Consider the following 24,031-nt stretch of genomic DNA (forward strand, 5'->3'; position numbering starts at 1 on the left):
AGCGAGCAATGTCTTAGTGCACTTTAGCTATTGCATCTTTGTTGAGGCTTTCATCAATACACGTTTGCCTCAACTTATGTCTTCTATCATCCTTAGCGACCTCTAGTGCTGGATCAAAGGTGAGAAATGCATCCATCAGCCCATTCCTCTTTGTTGAAGATCCTACACTATTCAAGCCCAAACTTCCCTTTTCTCTTGCTATTATAGAAGATGATCTATGAGTAGGAGCCAATTGACCTTTTTCATTGTCTCTAGTTGCTTGTAGTTGTTCCTCTTCAAGCATCTCATCTTCATCGATCTCTACCATATTTTCATCTCCAAGCTCTGGAACGTAATCATCTATAGCTTGTTGTCTTCTAGCACTCTTTTGCCTTTCTTCATACTCCTTTAGTTCTTCAACTACATCGGGAGGGGTTTTTTGACGAAGGGAAACATTTTTGCATTTCCTCTTTATATCAATAAGATGCTCCTTTTGTCTTAATATACTATCATTTGTAATCTTATTACAAAAGATGCACTTGCGCCTGTTGGCATTTCCTTCGTCCACAAGTGAAGTGTATTTTCATGTAGGATCCTGTCTTCTCCCACCAAAGATTATTTTTACTGTAGTAGAAACATTACTATTACTGTAGCAGCGACAGTAGGGCAGTCGGTTCAAAAGAAAAAGAAAGAAAAAAAGAATTATAAGAGAATTAAGCTGCAGCACTAGAAAAAAGAAAATAAAGGACTGATCTTGGTGTGGTTGTTGTTGTTGCCGGCCTTCCGCGATGTTGCCGTCCTTCTACAAAAGTGGGAGGAAATGGTTGGAAAGAGAAACCCGAGCTCTCAGCCGACCAGATTGGGCGAGGTAAGTGTAGTGGGAATCGGGTCTAGACTCGATAACCCGTTATTTCTAAATTAAAAAACCCCATTAACCTGCTATTTCTCAAGCGCGCGCCCCACGCAACGCGTGAGGCGCTTGCCGGGCGCTCTCAGGCATGCGCCTGAGGGAAGCACAGCGTCCCGCACTTGATGCGGGGCGTTGTGCTTGCGCCCCGAAGCACATCGCGCCTGAGGCGTGCGCCTCAAATCGCCTCAAATAACACTGATCAGGATCAAAGGATCCACAGAGAGGGAGGGAGGTTTAGTAATGGGTTTGCGGATCTGCTGTTTGTTTGGGCTATTGTGTTTTTTGTTTTAGTGCTTGGGCTTTTAGTATTTGGCCTATTAATTTTCAAATAGGTTAAATCTAAGTGGGTTATTGAATTCCATAGGCTTGGGTGCAAACTGATTAAATGAGGGCTCATATTTTATTTAAAAATGTTCTAAAAGATAAATACCAGAAATTTAAGGGCGCAACTACCCCCAATAACACCAAATGAATCCGCCCTTGCATATTCTTTAACTATTTTTTCTCCTCTTATTTTAGCGTATGTGGAAAAATACATCATATGCATAAATTTAGATTTAAGTTTGTAGAACTATATTGCTATTGATATGTTATAGCATCACATTAAGCTTTCATTTATCAGCTAAAAAGCTGTCTAATATTCCTATATGAATAGGTAGTTTAGTTTAATATGAATGACTCCCAACTCCTTTTCTCAACATTGATGTTTATCCAACTTGTAGTATTAATGCAAATTGTGCCACTTTGTGTAGATTTCTAAGAGTACTTCCACCAAAATTTGGTTTGAATTGTGCCATTGTGTAAAGGGAGTTTAGTGTGTAGAACTTTCCGACTCGTGGTATTTCACGTGAGTTTGTTTTCATCAAATCTGATTTATAATGATGACAATTAAAAGAACTATGTACACTACTTTCTTCCTAGATGTGGTGGTTAGAAATAGACATTCACTTTTCAATAGTTAGGATTGCAGTTAGGTACCTTATAGAATTAGTGAATCATAAATGTCACGTTACGAAACCGCATCGGATGATAGATACAGGTACAAGACAGCAGAGACCTGTGCACATGTCAAGCCTGACACTTCATATCGCATAACTTTTGTCAAAATATATAAATCTGCTGATGATAGAAGTTCAGAGCAAACTATATATATATATATAGTATAATATATATATATATATTATATAATATATATATATTAGAGAGAGAGAGAGGACGAGAGAGAGAGAGAGAGATGAGAGAGAGAATATGGTATGCTTGGTACCAAACATAAGTTTTTGTGCTTGGTAGTGAGATGACATATTCCTTCCACTCATTGAATCGGGGCCCATATTCACATGGGTTGGGGAGTGATGAGAATTAAATGAGTGGATGGGATATTGACAGCCTCACTACCAAGCACAAAATTGTGCTTGGTACCAAACATACCTATTTTTATCATTATATATATATATATTATATTAATATATATATATATATATATATAGTAGTATATATTATTATGCAACCTAAAAATCACAAGCATTTTACAAAATCAAAATTGCTCGGCTGACACAAAAGAGGCTTTCCCATATAATGCCTCCTTGCAACACACCACAACCAAAAGTTCAACCTATATGCAAAGCTACGCCATATTTGAATTTTTTTGAAAATGATGGGGTGAGCTGAAGTTCAATGAGAATATTTCCTACTAGAGTTCCTAAATATATAACAAAATAATAATTCTAAAAAATAGTGGATTATAGGTTTTGCATCTGAAATTATGAGATGACAAAATATTGTTTAAAAGAACACTATTAAATTTTTTAAGAAAGAATGCAAAATTTTAAAATTCTTTCTTTTGTGCAAACTGAATGCACTATCATAGATTCCTGAATAAGACTTTTTGCAATGAAGATAAATACAGAGAAAATATGGACTACTAAATTTTGTGCAAAAGCAAATGATTACCGTTTTCTCAAATTCACAATCAAATGTCAGAATTTCAAATCTCGATGAGTTGTTCACATGGTTACAAGAATCACCTTGTAGGTCACACTAAAGCTACAAATATTACAACACAGTAGCACTAGCATGAGAATGCATAAATCGCATCATAGATAATTTTCAGGAATAGAATACACCTAACACTGCCATAGGTCGCCGACCAGATCGGAAATGCCCAAAAGGGCCAAAACAAATTCAGAAATACCCAACAAGGCGAGATAAAGGTGCATTCATCGTAGGGTTGTCACACTTCATAGTTCATAGTGGACTTTCTGAGGGTTTTGAAAACATTGAGAACCATTTGTCAAATAAAAAACAGATTACTTATTAGAATCATAAACACTTTCAAATCAAATGAACGAGTGTGAAACTCATCAATTAAAATAGCTTAAGGAATTCATTTTTATTTATTTGTTTCAATTGCCAAGTTATGGAAACTTTCTTAAATCCATTAAACTGTTGAAACACATTCAAAACACTTCTTTCTTCAATAACTTTCGAATAAGGGGCTGTTTGGTTCGCAACCACATAAGGAAATAGGATCAGAGGAAATCAATTTCCTCTGACACCTATTTTTCATCTGTTTGGTTGGAACCAAAAAAAGGGGAAAACCCACACTCAGAGATGATAATAATGCAGTAGGTCCCACAAAAATTGGAAACCTATTTAGGGTTGTTTTGGAAGGAAATGAACTAAAAATGATGGAAAAGTGGCCCCCACATGCGATGTTTTGATTTTTCTCCCTTGAAACCACAAAAAACTGGTTACCATGCAATGAACCAAATAGGCCCTAAAGCAACATTCACATTTATTTGAGATCGCATGGGAACCAATATCACTTAACACATTTTATACGAAATCAAATCTACTTTTAATATCTCATACGGAATCAAAATCATATTATCAGGACAGGTTACTAGAATATATGTCAAATCACATTTCATTTTATATACCCAAAAATAATAAAATAATAATCTCTCAAGCACAAGATCTATCAAATATAATGCTCATGCAATTTTATTTATAAAATACTAGTGGAAAATGAACTCACCTAATAACCGACCGAGTTCCCCAATTTGATCCCCTCCGACATCAACAAGGTCATATATTATTAAAATCATAAGGTCAATACCAATTCAGGGTGGACTTTTATTATAGGCCAATCACTCTGTAATCCATGTTAAAGTAGATCCAAATAGTGAGTAAGATCCATAAAAAGGATTCACATAGGCTTCTCACCAATTTTGGCATCTTATCATAATTTTTATAACACTTATTTAATAATTGTCGGACCTATCAACAAATTATGACAAGAACAGGCGCTACAAATAAATGTCCAAGCCCAAAAGTAGCCTTATATTATTCAATCTAGACCTGACTGCAAACAATGGAAATAACAGTGTCTAAACCAAAATTTCCCCTTTAGTTTATAACTATGTTTGCTCTGATTGGACTTGTTTACAATTCAGGGAACTTCAGGGGGTGCTAGGATATAGTATTCGTTCAATTACTATATGGTATTCATTTAATCTGGCCTTATTATTAAGCTTTAGAAAACTCAGGGGGTTAAGAAAAGCTTTTCCTTCCCTTATTTCCCAACTGCAGATCTGTTCCCTTCTTCCTCTTCTTTCTTTAATTTTTGTTCTCTTCCTTTTGTTCCCCCTTCTGGACATCATCTCAAAGGCTTTGCCCCCGTTGCCCATCTCGGTCGCCGAGGTGACCTACTGACGGCGGGGACTTGCTGGTGACCAGGGGAAGCCGGCGATGAGATCCTCTTCTACACGTATTCTAGCTATTCTAGTCCAGCTAGTTAAGGTGTCAAGCTAGTTCTTGAAAATGTTATTTGTTTCTCTCATCAATGATCACCAAATTTGCAAGCGTTGATTATATTATTGTTATTGTTGTATAAAGGTTTAATGTAATAATGATTGAATTTATAACTGCTGATAGTATATGCTCTCTTTTCTTCTTTTCTTTTATTGTCATTTCATGTGTGATATATAACTTAGAGAACAATAGAGAATGATTTAGTTTTTCATGAAAATATGCAGGCTGCTTCTATTCATTAGCTATGGGAACTGAAGATGTATTGAGCGATACAATTTTCTAAGACACGCATAACACATGCATTCTATCTAGAATTTGACCTAAGCTGTAGTCACGGCCTTTATCCACTAGCCACTATCCCTGATTCCCGCTTCTTTGCTCGCTGGTTCTAACTTTTATTGTCAATAACTCAATATACTCTCTTTATAAGAGAACACCAGGTTAGTGTCCTTTTCTTTCCTCATGATCATTTGCTCATAAGAGTTGACTTTTAGTACTCCTAGAAAAATTCAAAATAGAGAAAACTACGTAGTTACACGATGTCATTTACATGTTTGTATCAATGCTTCACCTAAACTTATAGTTATATGTTACTGTCTCCTGTCTTAATTTCAACAAGGGATTAGCTTTAGTTCTAATTCTGGTAGAAATAAACTTTAGGCAAGCACCAACTATTTCTTTTCAATCTAATTTAATACTTACTTGGACAATGATATTCACATTCAGTAGTATTTTAAGTTTTCAGATGGCGACCGAAACCAAAAATGGAAGTTCACAGTCAACTGGTGGAAATGTTCAGTCTTATAATTTTGCTCGCACTTTCAAGTATCTCATGGGTGAGTTTAATTCTACCAGTTGTTTTAATAATATCTATATTGCAATTTTTCCCATTTCGTTTTAATATTTTATTTCTATCTTTACGTTTTTGCAGCAACACAATTGCTATCGAGGGTAATCCCCTTTATATTTAATACGTGGATAGTGAGGCACCTAACGGAAACTGATTATGCGGTAATTCTACGGTTTCTATTTATAGCTGATTTCTCATATTTTAACACAATCTTGGTTGGAATTGTGTTTTCAAATTGAGAACTGGCTATTCTCCTTGGGGGGAAAAAAACTTGAGCATAAACTTTATTGGTGCATTTTTACTTAGTCAGGAAATAATCATATGTGAACCTCTTGTGATAGCTTAATAAGATTGTAAACTCCTGACTTGTATAAATCGTACTTGGATATCGGGTTTTCCCTTGATCCATTTTGACCCAATCCATATTTTTCGTATCATTATGCTTAAGTGGAATGTATACTTGTTAACGCGGTGTGGCTCGCTTAAGCAGCTTATGCCTTCTTAGGCTCCCCAAGTGCCTAACTCAGGGTAAGCAAGGTAAGTTTGGTGCCTAGGTAGCGCTTCTGCCTAAGCGGACGCCGAGATCACGTTTTATGCAGGGCTAAAACGTCATAGTTGTGGTGGGAGCTAAAAGATTATAATTTAAGATTCTAATAAACTTGTCATGATAATGATGTTCACAAAAAAGACACCATTTTCTAGTGTCAATATGCATGTTATTCAGCAATTATTGCTTTTGAATGAAATTACCGTTAGTTAATTAATGAGCCTTATAACTATGAGAACACAAGTAGTGGTATTAAATTTTTCTGCGAAGCATTAAAAGATACGTGTAAGCAAAAGTTCTTAAGTTTTGATGCACAAGTATTCTTGTCGGATTCTCTTATTATGTTTGTTTCTTCTATTATATTTTGCAGCTTTATGCAATTCAGTTTCAGCTTCTTGTTACTTCCATCTTATTTCTTAGCCGGGAAGGCTTCCGACGGGCTTGCATGCGCATAGATGTTCAAGGGTAATGCTTTCTTCCTGTCGGTTTGAATGAAAAAAATGTTCCTCTCTGTTTTACAATAGAATATGCAACTTGCCAGGTAGTTGATTCACTTAATATGAATTTTAAATAACTCACTGAAAGATATGTGATTACTTGTTTTCCTAAGATTTTGTTCATGTAAAAAAGAGGCGAGGAGAATTTTTCTTTCATATGGAGGTTGCAATGGAGGGCCTGGTGCTTTGGAGGGCCCACAAACACTATCCCTACCAACAACCATCTTAAATAAAGGCTTCTCTAGTGGCTGTGACTAAGTGTTCTTTTGTTACGACGTTTTCTACGAGTCCTTTCTTCTAAAAGGTCAATTTTGGTTTGATGCGGTTATTAGGTAGCATGTTGAGCATGAACACGTGCATCATGAATTCTTATCCAGGTTGAACAAGTCTAACCATGTCAGGCTTTGAAACTTCCTTGGATAGTTGTCAGATATGTGTGAACACTTCTCATATGTCTCCACAATTACGTAATATATTTTTTAATTTAAAATATTTGTCATACATTTCTGGGATGTCCTACACTTTGTCATGTTAAATGTTTGAGATAACTGTTTTAACTCCTTTATATATTAAAAGCCTTAGTTTGGTGGAAATACATTGTCAGGATATTGACTATTATTTGCCTGTGATGAGCTTGCATATGTTTTTGTTAAGAAGTTAAACACACATTTTTGTAATAAGCCTCCAAGTCTCAAACACTTCTTAAGCTGAAAAAGCCATGGGCGATTCGATTCAGCTAAAAGCTGTAGCAAAAAGCCCCTACCTCGCTTTATAGCTTTTAGCCTTGTCCTTTGTACTCCTTAAGGAATTGGAATGTCTACTTTTCCGTATAAAAAAGTATTCTGACATTGCTGAAGAACTAGTCTTATTAGTTGGTTTTTCTTTCACTAATTTTCTGCTTCATTCGTAGCAAGTTCAACCTATTTCGGCGGACACCTTGAGAGGAATGTGCGTGATGTAGTAAGTCGTGTATCCTAGAAGTACAATTCAGGGTCATATAGAGATGCATGGTTCAGTCTTCATGTTTCCTGTATAGACATGTTGATGCTGAATAAGGAGGAATAAGAAGAAAGGAAGAGGAAAGGGAAGAGACTTTCAAGCCTGCTATGACAAACATTGCATTCTTTTCTTTTTCGTCCTATCTCGCTCCTACTCTCAAGGATTTTATAAGAATTGGTTCTGGTCTCATGTGCTTCAATAGCGTCCATTTAACATGACTTAACAAACCCCATTTCATGTGCGATAGTTCATTTTGTAGAATACAAAATTATAACCCTCAACCGTTCCCACAACTTTGGTGTTTTGGTGTAGTGGAAGGTTCTTTGACATGGTATCAGAGCAACCTAGGATCAAATTTTGCGGGCCAAAAATTTATAGCGGATTTAAAAATATACCGCAGTGTGATCCAGGTTTTGATTCATGAAACTAGGCGCTCAACCTGCGGAGACGTAGTCGAATATTAAATTATGTCCCTCAACCTCACCCCAATTTTGGAGTTTAGATGTAGTGAACAGTCCTTTCAAACATTTGTTGGTGTATGAGTTTTTTTCTCCTTCAGAATCTCTTATACTTTAGTTTAAAAGAATCATTTGTACTTGGAAAGATATTAAAACGAAGGATTGAACACTGTACATTAAGCATGAATTCAATGTTTGTTGCATTCTTTTTATATAATTGTCTTTCTTATATCATTTTATCACAGAGATGGTGCACCAATGGAGGAAAATGCAGCAAAGCTGTTGAAAGTAGCCTGGATGTCTTTCCCACTGGGCATTTTCGTTACTCTTACTGCTTGTGTTTTTGTCTTTTGGTCGCAGAACCTCAGTCTTGCTGATCGGTATGCACAGGCTGTACTGATTCATGGTAATTTCCTATACTTCTAAACATGTGCAAACATTCTCTCCTGATTTTTATTATTTCCAGCAAAGTAAAAAAAAAAAAATCATTTTTAAGGATCTGTATCATACTTTGGCTGCCAATATTCTGACAAATTGAACACTTCGATCTCCACCATAGCAGAAGTGGTTTAACCCAAAAACAGAGAAATTAAAAAATATATATGTGGTTGCTATGCAACTTGAACTATTAAATATACGAATGTCGGATTATAAATCAATAATCAATATGTACACAGACATGTCTGCGTTCGTCCATGTGTGCATGCGATGAATGCGTGCATGCATGCATTTAAAACTTGATTTTGTTAATGCTGGCGGTTGATGGTGACCGAGAATTATTTCCCGTTCATAGGCTGGGATTGAAGCTGAGTTTCAGATTTAGGTATATCCCTGTTTATTTTTGTCAATTGTTGGGCATACCTAAGACTTTACCCAAGAAACAAAATTTCTCATGGAGGAGATCATAAAACAGATATTATACAAAATTGTGTAATGTTGTATGCTTATTGAAGAGAGGCTATTACTTTATAATCAGAGGAAGCACTGTAAAGGTGATCTTCGTGCTAGTGTTCTGGACACACCGGAACTGACATGTTAGGTGTCAGTTCTCATAATTTTTGGAATGCCTTTTCTTCCCTCTTTTTGTTTCATTACATATCTTATCTCTTTTTATTCACTAACTTGTGTGTATTGACAGGATTTGCTTGTATATTGGAGTTGCTGGCAGAACCACTATATATTCTTTCTCAGAATTTGCTTCTCCTTAAATTGCGATTGATGGTTGAAACTACAGCAACTATTTTACGTTGCATGACAGCCTACATCCTCATCATTAAACAGCCTAGCATGGTAATTCTATAAAATTCATTTTCTCATGCATTGCAGTTTCATGGATATTTCTCTTCTAAATGCATATTTAGTTTGCGAAAAAAATCTTAAGAGAATGTAATGTTTTGCTTATTGTATTATTCTCTTTGCTATATAGTATAGCTTTTTTGCTTTATTTTTTTATATGTATTGTCTTTTCTATCATACCAATGGGTTCCGCATACCTTTAATAGTTGATAAGTACTGATTTTTTGAGTTTGATCTATAACAAGTGGCACTATTATTTGAATGTCACATATTCTTTGGTCCAAAACTATATGGGGAAAGCATAGAGATGACCGTTTAATAGAAAGTTAGAGCTTCTAAACCACAATCTACTGGTGACACTTATGGAAGTTAATCCTTAATTATCAATCTCTGGGATTCACTGCAAAGATGAGCTTAACTAAACTATAAATACATGATGTGTTAGAATATAAAATGATAACCCTCAATGTTCACCACAACTTTGGAGTCTGTAATGCTTAGGGGCTTTGATATGGTATCAGAGCAATCAAGGTTTTCTAGAAATTGACACTGCTGTGTGAGTCCAGAATTCGCCCATAAAAGGATGATCGACTTGCGGGGGGCATGTTAGAATATAAAACGGTAACCCTTAGTTCTCACCACAACTTTAGAGTTTTGGTGTAATGGTTAGGGACTTTAATATGTTTCTAAGAATCGTGTAGTTCTGCGTATAGCATATACCTTTAATTGTTTAATGATGTAGAAATTAAAAAGATCATTAAACCGGCAAAGAATTAGGTTCCTTATTTTATTTTCATACCCTTATCATCCCTTTGTTGGCTATTTCTGAAATCCAAGAAACTTCACAAAATGTTGTGTTAAACCATTTCATGCTACTAACATAATGTTTGTTTTTTTATCTATTTAAACTCTGGTGTTCAACATGTTATGTTTACACTTTATTTTGTTAACCTCCTTTTAATAGAAAATGTATTATTCCTGGGAATTGCAGAACTTATGAACTTATTTTTTTGATTTTGTAATATCAATGGGTATAAATGCCTTGCAACCTGGTTCTTTCATTAATTATATTAGCACAAACTTGCAGGAAAAGGGGATGGTATTTGCTTTTTCACAGATTGCATATGGTGGCTGCATGGCTTTAGGTTATTGGGTTTATTTTCTTCTTTTTCGTGTAATCAGACGGTCATATCTTCTTCCCTTCAGGTGTGTTAGGTTCTTCACCATTTCTTATTTTCATACATTTCTGTCTATCTGTGGAGACAAGAAAAGCCTGTTTGGCGTGCAGGTGACTCGCTGTTACAGTCTATTTACATTATCCTGGTTTTATACTTCTCTAGAATTGGATACCTTATGATTTGTTGCATGAGAAATTATGTGCGTCTGTTTTCAGGTTATGGAACATTTTGGATTGTGATAAGGAACTTTCGCACATGTGTCTAGTATTCACCGGCCAATCTGTCTGGAAATGGTTCCTTCAGGAGGGTGAAAAGATGGTACTTGTACTGTTTGATACACCCTATAACCAGGCTGTTTATGGCCTTGTTGACAAATTAGGCAGGTTTCCTTGTAATTTGGAGTGTGATACAGATTTATTAATGCCTGGTTTTTGTTTTGCCAGTTTCTTACAATGCTATTGTTTCACTAATTACATTGAACATATCTCTTGTGCTATTCCAGGAAGTTTAGTAGTACGTATGGTTTTTCTCCCTTTTGAAGAGAGTTCTTATGCTACTTTTGCAAAATTAGCATCAGGTACGTATCTTTATCCTCATGCTCTGCTCTATTTTTAAGCGGAGTTGATACTGTTTAATAATTCGACCAGTGTTCTACTCAAGCAGCATTTTGAGTTTTAAAGAAATGTGAAGAAGCTCATTCATCTAAATGTATCAAATTTGAGTTATGTGCTTATATGTGTGCATAGGTGTGTCATATACGAGTGACATTATTTAGTATAGATTAATAAACTTGGCAGTAGTAAACATGTCAACAGAATTGAGTGATGATGCAAACAAATTAGGCAGATCTCTTGCTAATTGTTATTTGTCATGGATAATCTATATAAGGGAATACCTTATTGTTTATTATAGTCATAATGCAAAGTCGATGTTTGGGATTATGCTGGATGTTATTAAGACAACATGTTCATTATTAGATTAATGGAAAAAGTTTATGATATTCCATTATTGCTGTTTGTGATGTGCTTATGGTCATATAGAAATAATATATCAGTGTTGATACATTAAAAATTCATTAAAACAATTGACCATGTCTTGTCATTAGTTTTTGTACTTCGATTTGTTTTCTGTTTGTGAAAAAATGATATTAACTCCGTTTTTTAATTTTTTTTATTACCCTTTCTTGTGTTTGCTTAATTTTTCGCCATTCAATAGACCCCTGTTCTCCAAACTATTTTAATTTCAATCAGGCTATCTTAGTTTGTCCTTTGCGGGAATCATCCTTTGATCTTCCTTATCTTGCAGGACAATCTCCTGACAGGACTAAGAGGTTAGCAAGCTCATTAGTTGAGACCATGAAGCTTGTATTACTCATTGGTAAGTTTTTCAGTTTTCATAGTTATGCCTGTTCCAAGTATCTTGAGAACATAGGACTATTCATTTCTGGTTTGTATATTATATCAAAAACCTAAGTGCAGAGTGGGTTATAAGATCCAATATGCATGGTTCTCTTTCTTTGGCTTGCTTGTGCGCTATGAATCTATGTTTCTTGAGTTGGAGGCTTATTGTGGGAGCAATTTAAGTGGGGCAAACAAAGTTTTGGAGCTTAAGAAAGAATGTGCAAGTATCAATTTTATATGATATTATTTGGAGCAGAGATAATTTGGGGAAATTAATCATTGGTTTTGATGCATTATGACTGTTCATTGATAAATTGATGGATAGTTTCTACTATTAACAAGAATAATTATCAGATTCTAGAGTAGGTGCTACATTCTTGGTAGCATGTTTCTATGAAAAGTTAACAAGGTTATCGATAGCGGATAGCGTCGCGTAGTGGTGAGGCATCGCTAAGGCTATTTGGGGCTGTTGCGGCAAAAAAGCAGCAAAAAGCGTAAAGTCAAATAGCGGTCTAATTTAAATATGTATAAATATTAAACAAAAAAATCAAGAAAAATCTAAAAATGTATATTTAATGATTTAAAGAGATCCTAAGTATGAAATAGATATGTAACTATCACATAATATTAAAGAGGATTGGAGGAGGAGTTGAAGAGTCATCGTCTTCGAGAAGATGAGCTGAGCAGTGAGAGGACTGTAGTAAGAGGAACGCACAATGAGAAGAGGTGAGAGGAGGTGCTGTGGTGATGAGATGTGCTGAGAGAGCCACCAAAGGTTGTGGAAAGTGGTGGGAGGACGCCGGAAGTCACGGGAGGCTGCAGGATGTTGTGGGAGGCATCGACTTTTGTTGGGGGCTAGGATTTTTTAGAGTTGGATCGTGAGGGGGAGACTCAGGAGAGAAAAAAACCATGATAGGTAATGACTTAAAACATCAGGTCTTGCAGGTGCGGGTTGGATTTAATTAAAAAAAAAACCTGAAACCACTTTTAAATAACGGTCATTCCTCCAATGTGGTATGTTTTTGAATAGAAATGATAATACTGTTTCTCTATTGATCAAGATTTGATCTTTAGAGAAAGGTTTAGGAAGGGAGAGGTCTCATCCTTCATAGACAGATACTCAAGATATACAATTTTACCGGTTATGGACACCTTCTGCACCATCACAGCATGGTGTTTAGCGACTGGAGGAGGATACAATAAAAGTTGGATTCATCAACTATCTTTAACTGGCAATAATGAAACATTGAGTCTTTAACTTCTATACTTCATTACTAATAATGACTACTAAGCAAAAGTTGACCCATACCATCAGCCACCTTATTAATATTATACTTACCCTTTGATCTGGTGCATCATCTAGGTGGGACTATCCAGTATACTTATTGCCTGGAAAAGTGAATCTTAAGCTAGATGTTGACTATGTAGTAAATAGTATTTTGCTCAGATATTGTTAATTATTGGTGCTCATGCTAGACCTTACCTTAGGTAATCACAATGAATTAGGTGACTGGAGCAGTTTCCTACCTCAGAGTCTGTTTGGCACATGGAAAGAGAATGCAAACGTGGCTAGTAGGAAAGTGCAAGAAGTAGGGAAGGATCGAAAGTGTGTTCTGAGGTTACCTGTTTGCTTGCTTAAGGTAGGAAGTTCAAGGTTAAGTTGTGGGTTATTCAGGAAATAAGTAGGGAAGGATCAAAGTGTCCTCTGAGGCTACCTGTTTGCTTGCTTAAGGTAGGAAGTTGAAGGTTAAGTTGTGGGTTATTCAGAAAATTATGGTCCTAAAATGGGCATGCATTTAACACAGAAATGTGCTGGAGATCAGAACGTAAGTAAGACCATCATTTGCGTCTCGATTTTTTCACATTAAAATTATGTCTGTTTTCCAACGGGAAGGAGAATGGAAATGTGACGAGTAGGAAAGTAGCAAGAAATATGGGAGGAACAAACTGTCTTTTGAGCTTACCTTTTTTCCCCCTTAACTATGAAGTAGGAAAGAGAATGTTAAAATGTCGGCATTCAACAAATTGTGGTCCTGAATTGGAATATATCTTAATCATTTATCTTACTAGCAATTGATTTATGGTTTTAACTTTATATTATTGTTGTAGGACTTGTGGTAATAGCCTTTGGTCCAAGCTACTCCTATGCACTCATTAGACTACTTTATGGGAAAAAATGGAGTGATGGAGAAGCTCCTTATGCACTTCGTTATTATTGCCTCTATGTCATTTCTTTAGCCATGAATGGTCAGTAAGTTGCTGGATTTACTTTTTAAGTGTTGCTGGAATTTTTTGAAAATCTTAATATCCATATACTTGCAATTTGACAGGCTTTAGTTCATTGAAGTCCTAATTTATTCATTAAGTTGTTAAATATATTTCAGTTCAAAATATTATAATGCCTTTACTTGTTGCATTTGATCTTGAATTGCATTCAATGCAACTCTTGAAATAAATACAAGTATCATGTACCAGAAAGTATAGTGCATTGTTGGTTGTTGGTTCATGCAGCAGAATAAAATTTAGGGCAAGAGGCAGTCCCTTACTATACATGTTTCAAGTTGAGTTGTGACTCAAATCCCTTTACTGTAATATGTGTACGGCTAGGGGCCTCCTTTACCCATGTGCAACCTGTTGTGGGTGTGGGTACGCATGCAAAACGGTATGGACATTGGTCGTATAAGTTTTAGCCCTTGTGATGTGTTATTTTGGTTATTGGGTTAAAAAAATGAGAGGTTTCTGAACCCGATAATCATAATCCCATAACTTAAAGATTAAAGAAATCCCATTCATACCTCCATCTTTCTCATATTACTACTGATTCTTCCAATATCTTTCTCATGCCTCCAAGTGCAAAATCCACGCTCTGAAACCTCCTGTGTTTGGCTCTTGATGATGGCCGAATCTCTTAGACTTACAGTTCTCTGGCTATCGGTGATAGAGTGAGAGGGCTGGCGGTGACATAGCGAGAGGGTTCACGGAGATCCTAAAGAGAAAAATTGTAACCAAGTTTTGAAGATTTAGAGGTCTTTAGGGTTTTCTAATTTAACATCTAATTAGTAATAGACTTAGCAGTTTTATATCAGTTATCATTTGATAATAATAATAATACAATTGAAGTGGTTTAGTTACATATATCTCATTGAAATTTTATGAATTTAATATCTAATTAGAAATTCGTTTTTGAGGTTTTTAATTTAAGTGGTTTTTTAATATATGCCTTCGCTACACAATACTTTATAATTTTGAGGCATTGAATCACAGAGAAGCATGGGTAAGTTCTGGATTGGCAACTCATGTACACCCTCACGTGTATCCATGCAACATAAACTTCACTCAATTTGGTAATATTCCTGTCAGGATGTGAACATGTGCAATTGGGCAGACTTCTGATGGAATTAGGACCAAGTATAGAATCCAAGTTAAGAGGAAAACTCAGTTGCAGTTATTATACTTAGACCCACAATATTTTAGGCCAACTTAGTTCTGAATTCGAATCACAATTTTAATCTCAACCATCTATGAACTGGTTTAGATAATCTTGACTAAGTTGTGTTTGAGGTGTCTCCATATATAGTTGAGCTATTTTCCACTCAACTGGATAGAACCTGTGCACCCAATTTTTGACTGTCATTTGTTTTATTGATTAAAATTTGATTAGATGATATGACATTAATTTTATTAAGGGAGGGGTAGTTTGGTAACACACAAGAGTAGGGAAACATGTCTTTATGAACCTCTCAATAGCAATTCCCAAGCTGCACCTGTTTTCACTCACGTGGAGGGAAAAAAGCCATCACTGAACCCCCACCTCCTCCACCTAGTCATGGCCCCCACTGCATCTCTCTCGGCCCTTTCGCTGCTACTTCCCCCTCGCTGTGAGCACCGCTATATCCACTTTGCTACAATATCTTCCAGTGAGCGTTGCCTCCTCCCTTGTGGCGTGAGGGCCATCTCCCTTGTACTCTAAATTAATTTGTTCAAATATATTTAAAAGAGGTTGGTTCAGATGGTTCACATGCAATCCCATCCTTCGCCACCAAATTTATAGCCAAATTTCGATTCAAGTCAAAGTGATCATAACTTCATCTCAACTTCGCTTTGGTGTTGAAGAACATCTTTATCAACGTTTGTGACTTATTTTTAGTATTTTGCAATGTTAATTAGGCATTCATTATTTCATTCGTTTTTTTTTTTTTTTGGGGGGGGGGGAGTTTCTTATCCAAAAGAAGTTTAAGACGTCAGTCGTTCATATGGCCCCATCAATGACCAAGAGAAAAACCACAAAGGAAAAAGATTAAGGAAATGAGGATAACTTTGGACGAATATCATATTACCTACCATAACTTTCAAAATATTAGAAAAACCCCTTAAATTTAGGGGTTATTAGAAAACCCCCTTTCTCTTTAAGATAGTATTAGACAACCTCCTAAAAGTGTAAACCACAATTTTTACTGAAAAACCTCTGCATAATTTTACCCACCTATGTGAAAAGTTGTGGTTACTGCCGTAAGGGTTTGTTTTGGATTAAACCTTAAAAGGGCTCTTTTTGACGACTACAAAACTTAAGGGAGTTTTCTGATATTTTGAAGTTAGGCTTTGGGGGGCGGGGGGGTAATCATCCGGAGTTGAAGGGTCTTCTGATATTTAGCCAAAAATAAGAGTACATAATTACATATACATATACTGTTGAAACTTGTTCACTCACACGAGTATGAAATGTTAAATCCTTGTATTTTACACCATTTGAAAATGGAATAAAATAAATATAAAAACATCGCAGGATAAAAAGCATAAAGAAAATAAACTTATCTATTGCACCAAAGCTCTCAACCAACAGAAAAAGCAAATAATACGGCAGTGAGGGGCGATGTGTGTTGGGAGAAGGGGGGGGGGGGGGGGCGCTCTTGTAGCAGAGTAGCGAGTGGGAGACGCTCTCTGTAGTAAAAAGAGGAACAACTGTTTGAATTGCTTGGCATTAGGAGGCATTCTTGACCCGGCGAAAGGTAATGCCAGGTTTGATTTTCATTGCCGCAGGGAAGAGATAAGTCAAGAAGTTGTATACATTTCTTATTATCTCTCGATATGTGTTGAGTTACCAAATTATCACTCCCTCAATAAATTAATGCCATGTCATCTAATCATATTTTAATCATTCAAATGAATACAATGTTAAAAAAATAGGGTGGACAATGTCTCTTATCCAGTTAACTGGATAATAACTTCAGTCAACTGAGGGATTTGTTCATGTGACTTTTGGACTATTGGATAGACTCATTTGTTCAAGATCTTGATCTAGTGAACACCTTTAAGTTATTAAAGTAAACGTAGTCTGGAAAATAACCAAAAAATGTGGAGATAAAGTAACATAGCAAAGAGATTGAACGAGTAGTAATTATGACTCCACCTTGCTTGGAGGGAAACAAATCAAAAGACTTATGGGTTCATCTCGGCATTTACAAATGATTCTGAGGCTATCCCTTCCCCCGCGATTGCTAGAGCTATGACCTCAACGCGGATGTCATCCCTTGTCTCCTGTTGAAACTAGCATCACTACGAGTTCTAGATCTTGATTTCACTTCCTAATTAGTGAAATGATCATAATTTTCTCTTCTAAGTTCTATATTTTTTTATTTATTTGAGCTAACTTTATTTGTCTTTAAATTTTATGTCATATCTATAACAACCTATTCTTTAGATTACAAGCTTATCGTTCTGATATGGTTTGGAGACCACTTGGATGATGATCTTTTTTTTGGTGCAAATAAAGAAATTGTAATGACTACAACATTTTTCAAATTCACAAATAATTATTGTGATACTCCAATACACGATTTAATTGATTGCAAAATACTTATTAATAGATTGTACGATACTTTTTATGTATTTTATCAAATAGATGATATAACTCTTATTTGAGGGTTGGGCCCATGCTAATGCGAGCGCTGACGAATCAAATGAACAATTGGAAAGAAACTTCAATCACATGGAATACGTTGATGAACTAAAAACGTGATATTAAGTTCAAAAACTCTAGAGGAATCAATCATATACTATAGTCCATATGCTCTACTCACTGGATTCGGGATTAGACGGCGATGTAATTATCTATTCAAGAATAATAATGTCATCACGATGCAAGTTATCCTAATAAGGATCATCCTAGAAGCAAAGAGAAAGAGCTATTACATGAAGATAACACATTAGAGAACATTCTTTCGAAGGAAATATATAACATGTGACCCGATTGTCAAGTAAAGCATGCCTAAGAAGTTGAACGATAAAGAAAAATCAAGTTGTGTCATCCTGTATTAAGGGAGAACAACCATGACTTAGTATCAAACCTGTCAAAAGCTCATTTCTATTGTTACCGACAAAAGATTGAGAATGAATAAGCAAACCTAACATGCACAAATATATCTATAAAGTATGTTGTGGATTTCATTGCATCTTAGCTTGGGGGGTTATGTATAACTTCTACTATTTTAAAAAGCCTCTGCTTAGTCCGCCTAGACGTACGCCTAGACTTAGACAGTACCTAGGCCGTCTAACCAGTGCCTAGCGCTTGAGTGGTACCCAGGTTGCCCAGCTAGCTTTTAGGAATGTTTAAGGGAGCATGGGTTGTGCCTTGTAGGTCTTGATCGTGATTTTCTGTGTTGCCTCCATGTCCTCCAACCTCCTTCAAACTCCTTTAACGTCCAAATATGAACACATTCACTATCTCCTCTGACCTTCTGCAAAATCTCCTCGACCACTACTTAGATAAAGAAAGAAATCCGTCTAGACACCAGTCCGACACCTAAGCTTTCTATAACATTGACAATTACTATCAATTATTGTAATTAAATATAAAAAAACCTCTTAGGTTCTAGGCGTCGAGTCCAACGCCTAGGCCTCCTAGCGCTTTCTATAACATTGTTATTTATTATTTTGACTATTTAGTATTTAAGTTTGCATAGTTTATCGTGGATCTAAGATTGCTATCTTTTTTCAAATTTATATGAATTTAATATATATTTTTATCAATTATTATAGTTAAATAATTTTAAAAATAGCCAAAGACCTAGACGTACACCTAGACATCTAGGCGCTGACTCAAATGTCTAGTCCGCTTAGCGCCTTCTGTAACATTGATAAATTCCAAAGGAAAATTCTAAGTGACTTTGCGACGCACTAATAAAGATCTCTTTTTGAAATTGATGTCTTCACAACTTTAACGCGCTTTCAACTAGTATGAGCTGAGGACCTCATATTAGTTTACGATGTGCAGATTGATGTCGTTAATTGAACGAATAATGTATTTTCGTTAGACGTGGATCAAGGATAACCTACCACTGTTTTTGAGATGCAAACACTTTTGACCCAACCTATTGAACAAACAAGTACAACATGTTTGTATCTCTCATGGGGGTAAACCATCATTCTGAAACTATATTATCTGGTTGTGTTTTATGTATAAATTCTAAAGGAAAAATCTAAGTAACTTTGCGACGCACTAATAAAGATCTCTTTTTGAAATTGATGTCTTCACAACTTTAAGCCGCTTTCAACTAGTATGAGCTGATGACCTCATATTAGTTTACGATGTGCAGATTGGTGTCGATAATTGTACGAAGAATGTATTTTCGTTAGACGTGGATCAATGATAACCTACCACTATTTTTGAGATGAAAACACTTTTGACCCAACCTATTGAACAAACAAGTACAACATGTTTGTCATTCATCGGGGTAAACCATCATTCTGAAACTATATTATCTGGTTGTGTTTTAATTGGAGATGAGATCGCTTAACTCCTTTATGTCAGTGTTCTAGTCATGGTATCATGCCCTAATGCAATGTTTGGTATGATTATAACCATATTATTTTGTTGAGCTATAATTAGCAAATTCCTTTGTTTGTGTGTTTCAAATATAGCTTAATGCAGTGTATGATAAGCATGGAGACAGAGGAGGCTTTAGATTTGTAGGTTAGGATGCAATTGTACCCTTATAGTTGCCCCTAATAATTTTTAAAAAATAGAACCTAATCTATCTAAAAACACTAAATAATTTAGTAGCAAATTGAATTCGGCCATCTAAAGTGTACCGAATGTTTTCTCATTAGATACTATACTTTTATAATATTATATTTTTTAGGTAAATAGATATTTGTTGCCCCCCCCCCCCCCCCCCCCCCCCAAAAAAAAAAAAAAAAAAAAAACCTCAAAAGAAATTTTTTTAAAGATCTGCCAATGCTTGGAAGGGTTGATAACATATCGTTTGTAAAGAATGACCTAAGTAACTTTGTGATGCCACAACAAGAGACGCTTTTGAGTTTGATGTCTCCACAATTCTAAGCTACTCATGCTTTTGTATGCTTTTTAGATTGATATTGATAAATCACCATTCTCAAACTATATTATGTGGTTGCATTAAATTAAGAATGAGATCATAGACTCCATTATGTGGGCGGTCTCATCTTTAATTAAAGAACAATCAAATAATATATAGAATGGTGGTTTACCCGATGAATGATCTAACAACATGTTCTATTAGTTTTTGCAGTACGTTGTATCAAAAATGTCTGCATCTCAAAAATGTTAGTAGGTTAGCCTTGATGTTCTGTCAACTCAAAATATGTTTTTCGTGTAGTTATCGATATTAATCTGGACATCATGAAAAATACAAGGTTCTCGGCTCATAGTTTTTGAAAGTAGATTAAAGTTGTGGATACATTAATTTGAAAAAGGGACATTTGATGGCGTATTGCAAAGTTACTTAGATCTTTTCGTTCAATTTAAACATCACGAAGCCCTCCATGCTGAATTGCAATAAAATTCATGATATGCTTTATAGATATATTTGTGCACGTATGGTTCTTATTAGGTTTGCTTCTTCATCCCTAATCTTTGGTCGGCACTAATAACAAGTTTTTGAGGGTTCTATACTAATTATGATTGTGCTCCTTCACAAAGGATGATACAAAACGGTTTCTTTCATTGCCAGATTTCACACACATGCTTGCTTGGCAATCGGTTCACATGCTAGATACCTCCTTCGAAAGACTTTGCTCTAATGTGTTATCTTTATGTAATAGCTTATCCCCTTTGCGTTTAGGATGACTCTCATGGGAGCAATTGAAGGCATGCATCCTGATGACATCATCTTTTTAGACTGGTAATTAGTTCATCTTCTAAATCTAAAACCAATAAGTTGTGCATAAGCATTATAGTACTTCATTACTTCCTCTTAAGCATTTGAACTTTATATCTTTTTTTGGTTCATGAACGTATTTTATGTGATTGAAGTTTTCATGCAATTGTTCTTGCTCCCATAGCTCGCACTCTTGTGTCATGTTATCTCTTCCATTAATTTGATTCTTGTATCACGGCATTAGAGCTCACATTAGTATTAGCCCAAAGCCTCAGGTGAGTTTTCATCATCTATCTATTAAAATAAATAAGAAGTATTGCACAAATGATTATACTAAGTATTTTGCAATCAGTTAAGTTTTGTTTTTGAGAATGACATTATTTTATCTATGAATTTGAAAAAATGTCTATTAGTCGTTACCATTTCTTCGTTTGCACAAAAAAAATCATCATCCAAGTGGTCCGCGAACTATGCGATAATTGTAAACCTGGAATCAAAATTTAAAGAATAGGTTGCTTAAAATATGAAAAAATCTGATGCCAAATAATTTGAGCTTGATATAGATCAAAAATAAAAAGATGGAAGGAAAAATTTGAGATTATTTCACTCACTAGCTACTGAAATCAAAACCTAGAACTTGTGGTAATGCTAGCAGTAGCAGGGAGACGGGATGACCTTGGAGCTGGGGTGCTAGTGTTGAGAGGATGAGGGGAGGAGGTCTGTGTTGAGGGCGTGGCTCTTATGATGGAGGGAGAAAGGTATGGCGTCAGAGCCGTTTGTGGATACAAGGTGAAACCAGAAGTTTTGATTTGTTTCTCTTTGTTGGCATAGAAACAAGATGTACTATTACTATATGTATAATTTCTTTCCAATATTTTCTTCTCTCCAACTGATTTTGTGTGTTATTTCTCAAACTATCCTTTAATAGATGAAAGGTGGTTCACTGGATCAAGATCCTTATCTTATTAGTCCATCGAACTGTTAATAAGCTGGATGGACAATTCCTTTAGTCCATTTAAGTTTACAACAAATTCTCTCTCTATATGTATGTATATGACTGTGTTTTTATTCTTTTTCTGTTCTTTTGCCCGTAAGGTTCATGTTGTATTTGGAGTAAGGTACAAGAGAAATCTCAAATTATGTGCTTCTCACAATTTTAATTAAATAATCATTGATCCTTCGCGCATGAACATAGCCCATTAGTGCCGAGTCACATATGTGTGTGTTTCCTTCTCACTTTTTCTTGATATTTCCAACGATTATGTTTGATCATTCTGGGTTATTTTTGGGGATTGCTATAATGCTTGTATAAAGCTTCAGATGCAAATATCAACATGATGACAATTACATTAGATTTTGAGAAGTTTCATGATGTCATTGACTTTGTTCATTGGCAATTAACAATGGACGCCACATTGACTCAGTAAAGGTTGAAGAGGGCACATTTCAGGAAAGTTGAAGAAGAAAGTCGATATGAAAAATCGAACATGGGAATTAGGTGAATATCCCTTACTAATTTAGTTGTTTTTGGTTGATGGAATTTTTTTTTGGACCAGTGGATGCTTTGGTATATTACAGACTTCTAGAGAACTATTTAAAACTGGCAAATAGTTTGATTATGAAATAATGTTTTGATTTATTTCATCATTAGTGAGTTGGGTAAAAGGTGCTTTTTGAGATTAATGATGAAAATGAAGTACCTTTGTTAGTCTGTTGGTTACCATTTCCTTATGAGAGTTCCAAAGAAGCTATAATTTTGCAGATCAAACTGTCTTAAGTTCAAGGAAGTCGAGAAGCAATTGGTTGATAAATATGAAAAGAACATTCAGTTGACAGGTGACTCCAATAGTAGTTAATGTAATTCAGGTTTGGTTGCTAAGAAGTTTAAGGATAATGGTTCTGATGTGATCCCAAACATATATGCAACTATTGTAGAAATAAGGAGCACATCAGGTCTAATTATCTTCAAGTTGAGGAACATAAAATTGCTTAACTAGAAAACATGCAGCTATTATTGAGGATGATTGATGATTCAGACAGTTTGAAAAGGATAAGTGATACTTTTTCAGATGTTCACTACACATGAGTTCCTATAGAAGTTGTTGTTCACATATTATTCACTTGAAAATTTAGTTCTTTAGCAGGTAATTATGTGTCATACGCTATAATTGGTCAAGGTACAGTCTAGGTTAATTCATATGATGGAAAATCACTACTCTTTCAGGTATAGGTTTGACCTCACCTCTTCAGGAAACCCAGATTTTAAAAAATTACTTACAAGGAAGAACACGGTTGTATGGAAGTTCCCAGTGATTCGATGTCAATTTTAAAACAAAAATATTGGCAATTTATATGTGTTACAGAGCTCATAATTACAGGTCTGAAGTTACCTGTCATTGAAATCATATAATGATCTTTTTTGTGGTGTAAACCTCCATGTTGGAGATTTTTATCTACTTATATATGTAGAAACGTTCTGAAATTACTTCTGATGTTTAGGTACATCTGAAGCATTTTTGCATGCTGTAGCAAATGAAAGTCAGCTGAAGCAATCAAATAAATACTTACTCAGATTCTCTGGAGTATATATTATACTAAATGTCATTCTGATCCGATATGCTGGAGCAGTTGGGCTAATTGCTGCTAATTCATTAAGTATCCTTGTTACTCCAGTCAATTATCTATCTTACATGATTGTTACTTTAGCTGGCAAATTATAATCTCAGTTAGTATTGGCATTCTGCTTTGCCATTCTGCATGATGTATGCACTTAGTTGCATGTGGATGTTTTAATGTGAAATTCAGATTTTAAAATTTTCATGGCTGTAAATTGTAGGATTTAGTCAATCAATAGCAGTTGATTGCTTGTTTCAAAAGTAAAACACCAAAAAAGGGGCAATTATGAAATGCAAAAAATTTATATTTATAGTAGAAATTTTCAATGTCATGATTAAGAAAATCTCAATACTC

General features: G+C 35.3%; 1 protein-coding gene across 9 annotated transcripts in view; it reads left to right on the plus strand.

The window, feature by feature from the left end:
* The window catches only part of LOC109839490 (protein RFT1 homolog), a 36,752-nt gene that overhangs the window by 10,765 nt on the left and 1,956 nt on the right, over nucleotides 1-24,031 (plus strand). For 4 of the 9 annotated variants that reach the window (XM_020407938.1, XM_020407940.1, XM_020407933.1 and 1 more), the window contains exons 2-12: nucleotides 5,432-5,538; nucleotides 5,634-5,713; nucleotides 6,470-6,564; nucleotides 8,299-8,459; nucleotides 9,192-9,343; nucleotides 10,437-10,555; nucleotides 10,743-10,906; nucleotides 11,030-11,104; nucleotides 11,833-11,904; nucleotides 14,037-14,174; nucleotides 23,561-23,716. In XM_020407938.1, coding sequence (XP_020263527.1) covers nucleotides 5,448-5,538; nucleotides 5,634-5,713; nucleotides 6,470-6,564; nucleotides 8,299-8,459; nucleotides 9,192-9,343; nucleotides 10,437-10,555; nucleotides 10,743-10,906; nucleotides 11,030-11,104; nucleotides 11,833-11,904; nucleotides 14,037-14,174; nucleotides 23,561-23,716 — 1,303 coding nt within the window. In that variant the 5' untranslated portion in view covers nucleotides 5,432-5,447. Of the gene's footprint in view, nucleotides 1-4,926; nucleotides 5,143-5,431; nucleotides 5,539-5,633; nucleotides 5,714-6,469; nucleotides 6,565-8,298; nucleotides 8,460-9,191; nucleotides 9,344-10,436; nucleotides 10,556-10,742; nucleotides 10,907-11,029; nucleotides 11,105-11,832; nucleotides 11,905-14,036; nucleotides 14,175-23,560; nucleotides 23,717-24,031 lie in introns of all 9 variants that reach the window. The other 5 variants (XM_020407937.1, XM_020407934.1, XM_020407939.1 and 2 more) reach the window with 4 other exon arrangements.

This window comes from Asparagus officinalis, chromosome 4 (assembly GCF_001876935.1).
Source record: "Asparagus officinalis chromosome 4, Aspof.V1, whole genome shotgun sequence".
Classification (NCBI taxonomy): Eukaryota; Viridiplantae; Streptophyta; class Magnoliopsida; order Asparagales; family Asparagaceae; genus Asparagus; species Asparagus officinalis.